Raw genomic sequence first — 14,269 nt, 5'->3', positions numbered from 1 at the left:
AGCCGGTACGGTGGTGGCAGAGAGAGAGATACCTGTTGTTACACGAATGTGGACAGCTCCGATCCGTCTCACCTTCAGCTCTGTTACTCAGGGACTGCAAGAGGTTTCGATTAAAAAGATATCAGCTTCTTACCACAAAGATCCGGCAATTTACCTCTGCACTGCTGCCCCACACTCAATATCACAACTGCAAAATGCTCCGACCACGTCCATCTTTTTAGGCGTCTAAATGCCACATTCAGATATCTGTTATCTGTTCTGGTGCCTGCCAATGTAACATTTACCTGTCGCCTTTTGCATCGATTCATCTGGATGTTTTCCATTTGTCCATCTGATAGATACACACACACATAGACAGATAAAAGCAAATTACTGCGGATGCTGGAATCTGAAACGAAAGGGAAAATGCTGGGAAATCTCAGCAAGTCTGGCAGCATCTGTAGGGAGAGAAAAGAGCTAACGTTTCGAGTCCGATACAGATAGATACATGGAATGTTAGTTATTTACATACAATGAGGGATGTATACAAACTAATTACTACATAATATGGAAATAAACATTCCCACCCATATTTGCATATACCCGGATGACTGTATCTGTTATAAAAACAGGAAATGCTGAATAAACTCAACTGGCAGCATCTGTGGAGAGGGAAACAGACAATGTTTCGAGAACACTGATCTTTCTCCAGAACTGATGCCTAGGTGATGTTCTGTGGAAGGCTCACACAGATCCGATACAACTCCCTTTCTCTCTCCACAGACCCTGCCTGAGTTTATCCAGCATTTTCCTGTTTTTAATTCAGATTCCCAGCAGCCGCAGTATTTTTCCTTTGATTTGAATGTGTGTGTTTGTAACTTTTCCTCCGTGTTAACGCATGTGTGTCTGTTTGCGTCGCTCTCCAGTGAGGGATCACAGAGGCTCGATTCAGATATAAACGGTAGGTTCTGAAGCACAGCAAAGGTTTAAAGCCTGTTGTCATATTACAGGGTGGGAAGGGGGGGGGGGGGGAGAAAAGTGAATTTAAGAGTCTGTAATACTGCCGCGGGGAGAACAATGTGATTTGCAGTTGACTGTTCGTGGCTACAGAGAGTGGACCCAGAACAGTTGAGTTCATCCCACAGATCATGCAGGGAGCTGATGAACAAATTCTGGATGGATTAAAAAATATAAAATGATGGCTAAAGATACTTTGATTAAAGCACGTGTGCCTGTCCCTTTACTGAAATATCTCGCGTTTGATGCAGAATGCCTGCAAAATATCGAGCAGAATGTGAAATTGCAAGGCACTGTAAAGTTTTCAGCATACACAGTGCTAAAGGTTACACACACACAAAACATTGCTGCGTGCAGTGTATCAAGCTAATAGAATCAGCAACAACAGAAATCCCCAGCTGCTGCTGATGTTACTGGTCTGGTAAAGCAGAGGTGTGAGTTCAAAAACCCACACTGCAGCCGCGGAATTTAATCCAGTGAATTAGATACGAAGTTAGTTAAGTGACCATGGAGCAACTGAGTTGTCTCGAAACGCCACTTGAAACGGAGGGAAGTCTCTGAATTGACCCACAGTAACGTGTCTGACTGCTACCTGCTCCCTGAAAATCAGAGCCCCACTCAGTGGGAATCGCCCGCAACTTGGCAATGGGCATTACACGTCTGCCCAGTGACACCCATGTCAAAAGTGGGCTCAAGGCAAACCATGAGGCTGAAATACATACATTATAGGAATGTGTTGGGGCTAATGATGCCGCCTCACTCCAGGAACTCAGCAAGAATGTTTTTGCGAACTCTTGAAATGAAAATCGCTTATTGTCACAAGAGGGCTTCAAATGAAGTCACTGTGAAAAGCCCCTAGTCGCCACATTCCGGCGCCTGTTCGGGGAGGCTGGTACAGGAATTGAACCATTCTGCTGGCCTGCCTTGGTCTGCTTTAAAAGCCAGCTCTTTAGCCCTGTGCTAAACCAGCCCCAGTGCTAATACAGTGCTGTTTATTTCCCATAACAATTCTGGGAAGACACCTGCCCTAGTAGAAACCAAACCCAACACCCATTAGACCATAAGAGGTAGGAGTAAACGTAGGCCACTCGGCCCATTGAGTCTGTTCAGCTATTCAATTAAATAATGACTGTTCTGATATACTTCTCAACTCCACTTTGCCACTTTATCTCCATAACCCTTGATTCGCTGATTATAATTATGTCTATCACAGCCTTGAACCCAATCTCTCCAATCCTCTGCGGTAATGAATTCCACAGATTCGTTACCCTCTGAGAGAAGAAATTCCCCCTAATCTGTTTTAAATGGGCGACCCCTGAATCTGAGATGATGCTATCTGGCCTAGACTCTCCTGCAGCAGGAAACATCCTCTCAGCATCTACCCTGTTAAGACCCCTGAAAATCCTCTATGTCTCAATAAGGTCACCTCTAAATCATTGAAACTCCAATGAGTAGTGTCAACCCACTCAACCTCTCCTTATAAGAAAATCCCTCCATACCCGGGATCGACCTAGTGAACCTTCTCTGGACTCCCTCCAATGCCAGAATATATTTCCTTGGATAAGGAGACCGAAGCTATTCACCATGTTTCCGATGTGGTATAATTATTGTCTTGTATAGTTTTCCCAAGACTTCCCTATTTTGATACTCCACTCTCTTTGAACTAATTCATTTAATTCGCTTTGATTCTAAGAAATACGCCGCCGACCAGGACGATGTGAAATTAAGGCCCTTGATCAAATGCTCGTTTTAACTAAATGAAATAAACATCAAGGTGAAGGGTCAAGAGTCACCGTTAAGGACACATGACGGTGAATCAAGAAAGTGGGCGGGGGGGGGGGGGACAGGGACAATTAAGTTGAGCAAAGGGTGGGGGAGTTGGATTTAAGAAATTTCCTAGAACTCTGCCTAATCCTAATAAGATTCAGCAGTGACTGCCAGGTACAGCATCCTCTGCGGTCATCAAATTTACCATGAAATGTATCAGAATAATTAATGAATCGTCCGGCGGAGATGTAACCGATATTTTGACATCGGCACGGCCCAGGTTACAAATTCCAAAGCGATCCAACTTTAAAAACTTTTAAACCTCGATCTCTTGAGCAGAGAGTGCTGCAGAAGTTCAAGTTTATTGTTAGACCCGTCGCTTGATGCCTTTTCTGGGATTACTCGTGCTGTTGGCCGCTGTTTATTTGTGTTTGACGCAATTATATTTTAGTCTGTGTACCACTTTATCAAACATTTACACGGCCGCCTCTTCCTGTCTGGTTTGAGCACAATGCCCTCAGCTCTTGTGGCCAAACAAATTGTCCCCTCATCCTCATTGACTGACAGCTGCTTCAGGTAACATTTCCCGACCAGGACAAGCAGCCAGGCGGCTGCATCCACAAGCAGTATCAGCTCATCAGCCTGTTCAAAACGTGAGAATAAAAGACAGCACCGCATCTCTTGGTGGAATGGTTGAATGGGCAGGCCGGGCCTCTGCTTCATTTTGAATCTGAAAGATAGCTCCTACTGAAATATCAGCCTAATTATCGAATCTGGGCTTATGGCCAGTGCTTTCTGCCTCGTCTGCACCACCACCATTCCCCCCCCCCCCCCTCCCCCCCAACTCAGCCCACGGTCAACATACCGAGGCGTTTGGGTACATCCTTGACATTTTGATCTCTTTAAATCCATACAATCCAATGAGGATGAGACTGGGAACAGGAGTAGACCATTCAGCCCTTCTATCCTGTCCTGCCATTCAATGAGATCATTGCTGATCTGTGACCTAACCCCATATACCCGCCTTTGGCCCATATCCCTTAATATCGTTGCTGAACAAAATAATATCTATCTCAGATTTAAAATGAACAACTGATCGAGCGCCAATTGCTGCTGGTGGAACAGTCTTCCAAACCTCAGCCACCCTTTGTGTGTAGAAGTGCTTCCTAACATCTCTACTGAACTGTCTGGCTTCATTTTTAAGACTAGGCCCCTAGTTCTAGAATCTCTAACCAGTGGAAACAGTTTAACTTTATCTACCCTGTCTTTTCCTGTTAACATCTTGAAGACTTCGATCAGATCACCCCTTAACCTTCTAAATTCGAGAGAAAACAGCCCTAATTTGTATAATCTCTCCGCACAACATAACCCCTGAAGTCCAGGTATAATTTTTGTAAATCTATGTTGTACTCCCTTTAAGGCCATTAAATCCTATCTAACAGCATTAAACAGCTATGAAATTTGATAAAAGTGCATTAATTGTATCTGTTGTAAAGCTCGGTGTTGCCATCTGATGAAGCAATTCTCGATAACAAGTCGTCGCTCTTATAGTGATGGCCATCGCCGTGGTTTGATTTGATCATTTATCCCTCTCGCTTCCATACGGTTTACAACCAGTCAGCACACCATCTGGACTGCAGTTCGTCCCTGAGCATTTTGCCGCTGGAAATGAGTTGCTCACTGCAAAAGTGTTACTGTCCTAGTTCAGGAGGAGGATGTGCATCCCAAGGACAAGGCGGCATCGGTAAACGTTTTCACTATCGACCTTGATCATATCTAAACACTGGGTGGGGAGTAACAGCTTGGTCCCAGTTGTAAACTCTGAGCATTTCAGACTTTAGCTTTGAGACCTCACTGGGGTTAACCGGCGTCACCTCTTGGGCTGGTGAGTTTAATACTTGGAGAAATCTGTCTGAAGGACTCATTTATTTGATCGTGGCAAGTGTCTATTTTGCTTTTCAAAGCGTTAAAGAATGTCGCCTCTCGTCATCAAGGATGGGATGTTGCCAATAAACACCTTGCAAACTAAATCCCAAGGGAAAGAAGCTGCTGAACGATTCATTCAGGACATTAAACACCCCTCTCCGTTTAATGGAGCCCCGCTATTCTGATTAGTCCGTTCACCCTGTGTCACACTGCACTGCATTTTGTGACCTCCTAGATATAGTTTAATCGGGCAGAGGTTATTTCCTGCACCGTTTCAAAGAATATTAAGCCGTCGTCGTTTCACCCAGAAAATGTTAATGTTTGTGTTCGTTTTATTTCCCGAGTGCCCACTTTGTCCCTAGCATCCAATCTTTAATTCCCTGATGTTTTATATTGCCCTGTGTATTAGGTCGGGATTTGTTCCTAAATCCAGTGTCTTAATGACTGAAAGCGAGCCAATCAGAGTTCTCACTGTCTAATAATAAACCTGAGCCGGTGTTGTCCCAACAAAAGCCTCCAACTGTTTTCTAAACCTCTCTGGCCTCCGGCCTGGGCTGGTCTTCAGTGCAGCCAACATGTAATGACTATCACATAGGCTCGTAATAGAATTCAAACTAAAGTAGTATTTATACTGATCTTTCCCATGAAATATAAGTGTATTCGGTGTATATTTATAGATCTATATATATAAACAAACGGAAATATATATAGTATTTATATGGTGTCAATTTATATATCTCTATATATAAACCAAACGTATATATACATATATATATAAGGTATGTGTATTATATATCTTTAGGAACAGTATGCAAAGGGATGATTGTTTACTGTATATCAGTTATAGGTTTATGTTTGTGGACATGTATAACCTCTGCCTGTGTCGGTATCAATGTATTCATTAGATCTGCCCATGTAGGGTGTATGTACAGTTGTGTGTGCATCTGAAGGAGCTAAAAATGAATTTTCCACATTTTTTCCCTCTTCCCTGACATGTCATGTCATGGCTAGGGGGTTGATATTGAGGTGGTGGTGGTGTGGGGGTGGAGTGGAGTGTGGGTGGGGGGAGGTTGGAATGGTGGCTCATAGTAGTCCATTTATTATGAATGTGGGATGTGTAGCTCCATATTAACTCCACCAGTTGATATAATGCATAGATATATAATGCATTCAATGCATTTCTAGGTATATATATCACTTTCTTCATGGTGGAATGGGCTGCTGAATCCATCAAAAAACTACAGGACATTATTTCTATTGGGAGTTCTGGATAAAATTAGGCTCTCCGCAACTCCCTTTCCAGTTTTCACCCCTTACCTAATTTCTGCCATTCCTTGATCCAGATCATGTCCTCTGACTTCCTCACCCGCACACTAGCCTTTCTCTTGCCATGGCCTCACTGCTACTGTTACTCTTCACACCTAGCCCTAGCCCATTGCAACCCTACTTCTACTGTTGTGAGTCACCCATTGTATCTTCATCTCCCCTTGCTCTATTGTCAGTCACTTCCATCCATTCCACCTTACTGCTCAGCCTGAGGGCAGGTGACAAGAGGCCATATGTCTGCTCTTGCTCATCCTAGATCTGCTTCTGTCCTCCCCTCTTATCTATTTTCTTCAAATAAAGGCTTGGCTTGCTTCCACAATTCAGCTCACTCGCTTTGTAGTAAATACATCTAAACAAGATGTGAAAAGTTCTGCCGGCTGCTATTTATCAGTGTGTCTCTTACTTTCTATCTCAATCTAACCATCATGTTGCCAAATAGAATAGGTGGGACCTTTAACCCAAGTGCTACAAATCAATTTAGGATTTTGTCACTTTAAAAACCGATGTGATTAATTTTCTGCAAATGTACTGAGTGATTTGTAGGGACATGGCGATAGATTTTTCCAACCAACTCGTTTAATTTTGAATCAAATTTCAAAGTGAGACCAGAGTATGAGTGTTTTCATAATACCTGTGAGTTTGTGGATATATCTGCTATGAATCTGGGAATATACAGGAAGATAGGAATATAGGAACAGGAGTAGGCCATGCAGCCCCTCGAGCCTCTCCCGCCACTCAATGAGATCATGGCTGATCTGTGGCCTAACTATATACCTGCCTCTGGCCCATATCCCTTAATATCTCAGCTTGACAAAAATCTATTCATCTCAGATTTAAAATGAACTGTTCTAGCTTCAACCGCTGTTTGTGGGAGAGAGTTCCAAACCTCTACCACCCTTTGAGTGAAGAAGTGCTCCCTAACATCTCTCCTGAACAGTCTGGTCCTAATTTTTAGACTATGCCCCCTAGTTTTAGAATCTTCAACCAGTGGAAATAATTTATCTTTATATACCCTGTCTTTTCCAATCAACATCTTAAAGGCTTTGATCAGATCATCCCTTAACCTTCAAATTCTAGAGAAAACATGCCAAATTTGTGTAATCGCTCCTTGTAGCTTAACCCCTGAAGTCCAGGTCACTCCCTCTAAGGCCAAAATATGTATCTGTTACATCTACATATATGTATAATTTATGTAAGTGTGCATTCCCTATATATCTTCCATATCTACCAGTGATCTTCTCACGGTAATTCAAGGAATGTGGTTTCAGTTATCTTTCGCTGCTGCCTATGTGTAGCTGATTCTCCCCATATCTCTCCTCTTTTGCTTTTGTCTCTGTAATTTTCTGCTCTATTGCAACTCTAGTCCCTCCAATTCTTCAGTGACAGTACGATATCAGATAAATTAGCCATACTTGCCAGCGATTGGCTGATCAATGCAAACAGCACAGTTTGAATACAGATTATATTCAACCAGTTTACTCTTGCAAAACCCATTACAAAATATCTACTGTTAAATGCACTTCCCATTTGGGCAGTAGTGAATGAACAAAAGTAAATCCATTAATATCTACACTTAACAACTAGTTTAAGATAATCAGCCAAGCTTGTAACACGACTCACCTATTCTTGCTAGAAGTGACAAACATCCGTACACACAGACCCATTCTCTGAAAACAAAAGGAATATGCCCAAGCATTGCACCTTTTTTGAATTGCCTGGGATCTCAGTGAGGCTATAGCTCCAGATTGCCTTCCTCATGGGAATGCTTTGGCCAATCAGAGCCGACTTGCCAACAATCAGTGCCCTTTTTTCTGTAGTACTGTATAAATTGTTGCGACTGTTTGAAATTTGGCATTCTTGTGTTTGCCCCGATGAGTGCAAGATGTCTTTTTTAGAGTACCCAATTATTTTTTTCCCAGTTAAGGGTCAATTTAGCATGGCCTATCCACCTAACCTTTGGGTTGTGGGGTTGAAACCCACGCAGACACAGGGAGAATGTGCAAACTCTACACAAACAGTGACCCAGGGCCGGGATCAAACCCAGGTCCTCAGCAGCCTAGGCAACAGTGTTAACCACTCACCTGAGTGCAAGATTTAAAACTTCAACAACATGCCACCCATTTCAGCAGTATTCAAAACAAATACTAATGTATATGTATTAACTATATTTCAATGTATGATTATATTCAGGAACATATGTATGTACACATATTTAAGAATGTACATTGAGTACATATGTATGTTTCAATAAGATTGCTAAGAATGTGCAAAAATAAGAATGCTTCACTATATTTTCAAAACACTTCAATGTTTCTCATGTTGGTGCAAGACTGCGAACCCAAAATCAGAACTTGTCTTGAGCATTGATAATTCCTTTAAAACTTATGTATGACTCCAGTGGTAATTACGTGTATGCATCCTAGTGTACATATAATATTGCCCATCTTCGAATATGCCTCTATATGTTGTGGCTGTGTAATGTATATTTATCATGTGTGGGTGCTTTTATATATTTATGTATACATGTGTTCGAATTAGATCAAATTGCCAACTATATTTATGGTGAAAACGATTATTTAAATGCACTCTATTAGTTTGTAATTTGGTTTAATTAACGTTACATTAAAGGTTTGATTGGCAATCAGGAATTATAAAGTGAATGCTGTAACATATTCTACACAGTCAAGTATTGGAATGTACAGTTAACCCAATCTTACTGTCACAAATTCTCTTCCACCCCCACAACACCATTAAAATCAAGTTCCTTATTAAATATTTAACCAGTAACTATTGTGAATTTGTGAGTCATCTTCTTTCACTGACTGATGCTGAAACATCTTTATAGTATGAATTCAGCTCCTGCCGGACATGTCGATCGGGGTCGGGAGATGGTGGAAGTGTTTGACATGGATGACAATAGGACATTGATTCAGTTCCACATCCACTTCACTGTTGCTCAATTTCACCCATTTCCACCCGCTGTACTGTTGCCCAAAGTAACTTAGTATTTAACATTACAATCAGAAGCCAGCAGCTAACGGAGTTCAAAATTGAGATCCTTGGATCACGCGGTATTACATAAAGGAGCAATCAGTAACTGACCACATTAATCTCACAGTTACACTTCAACCTTCCAACACTGGTTGGTCTATTTTTCTCAATGAATATTCAGGCGATTTAAACATCTTCTTTCATTTTTGCCAGTGAGTTTACTAATAGAAGGAAAATTGGGTTGTGCATTTTGTTTCCAATTAAGGGTCATTTTAGCATGGCCTATCCACCTAACCTTTGGGTTGTGGACTGTATTATTTTTTTCCAGGAATTTGAAGACGTTTACCATCTTCTTTAATTACTTACTCCTCCAGTGCGAGGAATCAGAATAACAGGGAGCTTTGCTTGGAGTGAGAAAGGAGAACTGGGAAACGGGGAATGTTGAAAAATGGAAACATTGGAAACTTTTTATAATCATTAGATCAAGTTAGGTTTGTGGGGTAGTGATAAAGGAGGACCAGAGATTCTTGATTCGTATCTCATTTCAGGTGGCACAGTGGTTAGCACTGCTGCCTCGCACCGCCAGGGACCCAGGTTCAATTCCACCCTTGGGGTGACTGTGTGGAGTTTACACTTTCTCCCCGAGTTTGTGTGGGTTTTGTCCAGGTGCTCTGGCTGCCTCCCACTGTCCAAAGGTGAGGAGGTTAGGTGGGTTTATGGGGAATGGGCCTAGATAGGGTGCTCTTTCAGAGAGCCAGTGCAGACTCAATGGGCTGAATGGCCTCCCTCTGTCCTGTAGGGATGGTATGGTTCAGGGTGTGATGACGAGGGGCATACTGTGATCAAACAGGTCGATTATCAGCCTGCAAATCCTTACTCTTTGTGAGTGGGAGAGTTTGCTGGTGAACATATAGCAGATAGCAATGCATTGCAATACCTGGCTAAGCATAATCATGGACTAATCCACCCTCTTAGGGGAGAAGGTAACTGAAGGAGGCTGTGGGGTTAATAGTCCAGGATGCAAAATAATTATGCCATAGACATTAAACCAGTGATAACCCCTCGGCTGTTTTACTCAAATGAACAGGTTATCGTAGACTTTCCTGTCGAAATGCTCTCCCAGACTTATTGAAAGAAACAGTTCCACACGTACAGTTCAAAAACAAGTTCCCACTTGAAGCTTATCATCCCTTTGAGCTTAACTGCCGGAATCATTTCAACTTCTCTGAATATTTAATTTAAATGTCTAAGTGTCCAACTCCTCGCATTGCATCCAGATTCACAACAACCAGACTGGAATAAAACACCAGGAAGTTCTGGAAATGCTCAAGCAGGTCCAGCAGCATCTGTGGAGAGAGAAACAGGAGTGTCATCGCACCCAAGAGGCTATTTCTCGCCACAGATGCCGTCTAACCTGTTGAGTCTTTCCAGCGATTCCGGATTTACATGTCAGAATTCCAGAAAACTGCTCTTTTATACTCTTTTACTCTTTTATACTCTTTTATTGATCACAGGGAGTGGCAGAGGCAGGATTTGCTCATCCATGCTATCACTGATTATAGTAAGAAGTCTTACATCACCACGTTAAAGTCCAACACGTTTCCTCACCTAATATAGGAGCTGCGCTCCGAAAGCTAGTGATCGGAAACAAACTTGTTGGACTTTAAACTGGTGTTGCAAGACCTCTTACTGTGCCCAACACCAGCATCTCCACATCATCACTGATTGTAACTCGGTTCCTTCTGCAATACCCTGTATTGATTGTCTGTGAGAGAGTGTTTGTATGATCATCTTATACACAATGTAGCAAGACCAAATATGAATGTGTTTATCAAATCCTCTAGGCATGAAACAAAAGGGGAGGGGGGGGGGGGCATTTTCTGGCCTGAAATAATCTGGCCTCAGTCAACAGTTGGTAAAATCATGAGTTTAGGACTAATTCCTGCACAAAGTTAAAATAAGGCTTATTAAACTTTTAGCACTGTGGTTAGCACTGTTGCTTCACAGCACCAGGGTTTGATTCCTGGCTTGGGCCACTGTCTGTGCAGAGTCTGCACATTCTCCATGTGCCTGCGTGGGATTCCTCCGGGTACTCCGGTTTCCTCCCACAAATCCTGAAAGACATGCTTGTTAGGTGAATTGGACATTCTGAATTCTCCCTCAGTGTACCCGTACAGGCGCCAGAGTGTGGTGACTAGGGGGTTTTCGCAGTAACCTCTTTGCAGTGTTAATGTAAGTCTACTTGTAACACTAATAAAGATTATTATTATATTTATTCAGCCCGTTGGTGACTCGATCAGAGAGACATCCCCCATTGCATCAACAAGCTAGCATCTCGCTGCAATAGTCAGTATCCGTAATAAAACACGGTATAGAAGGCCTTTTGGCCCGCTATGCCTGTGCTGGGAACCAATAAACATAAAAGCTGGGTTGGAAATGTATTTGAAGTAATGTAAGAATATAAGATACGGGATTTTGTCTTTATTTCTGACTGGTAATATATTGGTTTTAATGCAGTTACTGAAGATGAAATGGACTGTTTTAACCAGATCTTTTCTTGTTCAGGTCTCTGGCTCTGGGGCACCAGTACTCCTCCCTGGGTTCTCAGCCCATCCTGTGTGGCAGCATCCCCGGCCTTGTCCCGAAGCAGCTTCGCTTCTGCAGGAACTACATCGAGATCATGCCCAGCGTGGCTGAGGGGGTAAAGATTGGAATCCAGGAGTGTCAGCATCAGTTCAGGGGGAGGAGATGGAACTGTACCACTGTCAATGACAACCTGGCTATCTTTGGGCCAGTGCTGGATAAAGGTATTTCAGGGTGACACACCTCGGGCAAGATCAGATTCGGGATTATACAGCTGCACCTCCCTGACCGGGGAAGCTGGCCAAGGGAGGAATGAATCTGTAAATGAAATAGGGAGATGGGAAAGGCAGCCGACTGAAGACATTTATTCAGCAATCCCCCCACATGAATATATTTTACTCCAAAAATAATAAACCAATTGAGTTTGCAAACACTTGGTTAGTCAGTATGATTGGTACATTTACTGCAATCTTCATCCGTGGGGGAGATTTAATTGACTGAATTAACAATGAAAATATATTTTTAAATCTCAAGCGCTGTGGGAAGTGGTCCACACCTTCTGTAGGATTCCTGGATACCACTGTACAGGAATGAGGGATAGGAATGAAAGTTGCTGAACTGAGGGAGAGATGGGGGTGGTGGATGGTTGGGAGTGGTCTGCACTGACTCTCCATAAGAGCACTCCACCCAAGCCCACCTACCCACCCTATCCCAACAACCCCTTAACCTAACCTTTGGACGCTAAGGGCAATTTAGCGTGGCCAATCCGCCTAACCTGCACACCTTTGGACTGTAGGAGGAAAACCAGAGCACCCAGAGGAAATCCACACAGACATGGGGGGAATGTGCAAACTCCACAAAGACAATCACCTAAGGCCGGAATTGAACATTGATGCTGTGAAGCAGCAGTGCTAACCACTGTGCCATTGTGTTGCCCACTAGGCAGAAGTTGGGAGAATAAGGACATATTTAATGCTCTGACCGTTATTGATTTGTGGGCGGAGTGGGATGGGAACAGCAGCTGTAATAAGGAAGAGTTGTGAATGGCCACAAATTGTTTGATAATGTGTGCCTTTTGGACCCAGGCCTCACGAAAATCTGACCTGGCCGTAAATCGTCCAGAGTGAGAAGAATGGCCACTGGATAAATTAATTAAACTATCTATAAGACTGGGAGGTGCTAACCATTTAAGGACAATTTTTTAATGATGAGATTTATTTTCCTCATTCACCCCCAGTGTCTCAGAAAAGAAACCCCGAGCAGATCATAATTTATTCCTCTCAGACTTTTATATAGCATTTACTTTTTTAAAAATAATTTGATTTACCTTCCCTCTCTTCTTTGTCTTTCTTAATCTAATCTTCCTTTCCCTCTCTCTATTTTTCTCTGGTTCACCTGATTTCCTTCTCCATCATTTTGTGTTTCTTCCTCAATTGTTAGATCTGACTATTTAATTGGAAATAACATTTGCTCCTGCCAATCACTAAGGTCTCAGTTTCCCCATTGCCTTGGCCATGCTACTGTCAGCTTACATTTCCAGCAAAGAATTTAGAGCTAAAGGACGACGAACACAGTCTAACCAAGGGCAGCACGGTAGCATTGTGGATAGCACAATTGCTTCACAGCTCCAGGGTCCCAGGTTTTATTCTGGCTTGGGTCACTGTCTGTGCGGAGTCTGCACATCCTCCCCGTGTGTGCGTGGGTTTCCTCCGGGTGCTCCGGTTTCCTCCCACAGTCCAAAGATGTGCAGGTTAGGTGGATTGGCCAGGATAAATTGCCCTTAGTGTCCAAAATTGCCCTTAGTGTTGGGTGGGGTTACTGGGTTATGGGGATAGGGTGGAGGTGTTGACCTTGGGTACGGTGCTCTTTCCAAGAGCCGGTGCAGACTCAATGGGCCGAATGGCCTCCTTCTGCACTGTCAATTCTATGATAATAGGGAACCAGGTGCGATGCTCTCTCCAGCAAATTTTGGCTGATATTTTTTGTGATTCTTTGGGCAATTGCTGAAGGCTGGAATTGTATAGGGTGGTGCAGCGGTGCGAGCAAAAAGGAACTGACACCAAAGTCTCTTTTACAATATCACGTGGCCCAAGTGGAGGCATGGTGACACAGTGCTTATTACCGCTGCCTCACAGCACCAGGGACCTGGATTCAATTCCGGCCTTGGGTGACTGTGTGGAGTTTACAGGTTCTCCTTGTGTCTCCTTGTGACTGTCAGAGAATACAACAAAATATAGATAGATTGGAGAGTTGGGCAGAGAAATGGCAGATGGAGTTCAATCCAGGCAAATGCGAGGTGATGCATTTTGGAAGATCAAATTCAAGAGCGGACTATATGGTCAATGAAAGGGTCCTGGGGAAAATTGATGTACAGAGAGATCTGGGAGTTCAGGTCCATTGTACCCTGAAGGTGGCAACGCAGGTTGATAGTGTGGTCAAGAAGGTATATAGCATGCTTGCCTTCATCGGACGGGGTATTGAGTACAGGAGTCGGCAGGTCATGTTACAGTTGTATAGGACTTTGGTTAGGCCACATTTGGAATACTGCGTGCAGTTCTGGTCGCCACATCACCAGAAGGATGTGGATGCTTTGGAGAGGGTGCAGAGGAGGTTCACCAGGATGTTGCCTGGTATGGAGGGGGCTAGCTATGAAGAAAGGTTGAGTAGATTAGGATTGTTT

At 43.1% G+C, this 14,269-nt stretch overlaps 1 protein-coding gene across 1 annotated transcript in view; it reads left to right on the top strand.

The window, feature by feature from the left end:
- LOC119954443 (proto-oncogene Wnt-3) overlaps positions 1 to 14,269 on the top strand; it is a 152,623-nt gene that overhangs the window by 17,117 nt on the left and 121,237 nt on the right. The window contains exon 2 of the mRNA XM_038779656.1: positions 11,572 to 11,813. Coding sequence (XP_038635584.1) covers positions 11,572 to 11,813 — 242 coding nt within the window. The remainder of the gene's footprint in view (positions 1 to 11,571; positions 11,814 to 14,269) is intronic.

This window comes from Scyliorhinus canicula, chromosome 19 (genome assembly GCF_902713615.1).
Source record: "Scyliorhinus canicula chromosome 19, sScyCan1.1, whole genome shotgun sequence".
Classification (NCBI taxonomy): domain Eukaryota; kingdom Metazoa; phylum Chordata; class Chondrichthyes; order Carcharhiniformes; family Scyliorhinidae; genus Scyliorhinus; species Scyliorhinus canicula.
Note: the sequence above shows the minus strand (reverse complement) of the source record. Positions and strands in the feature narration are given on the sequence as shown.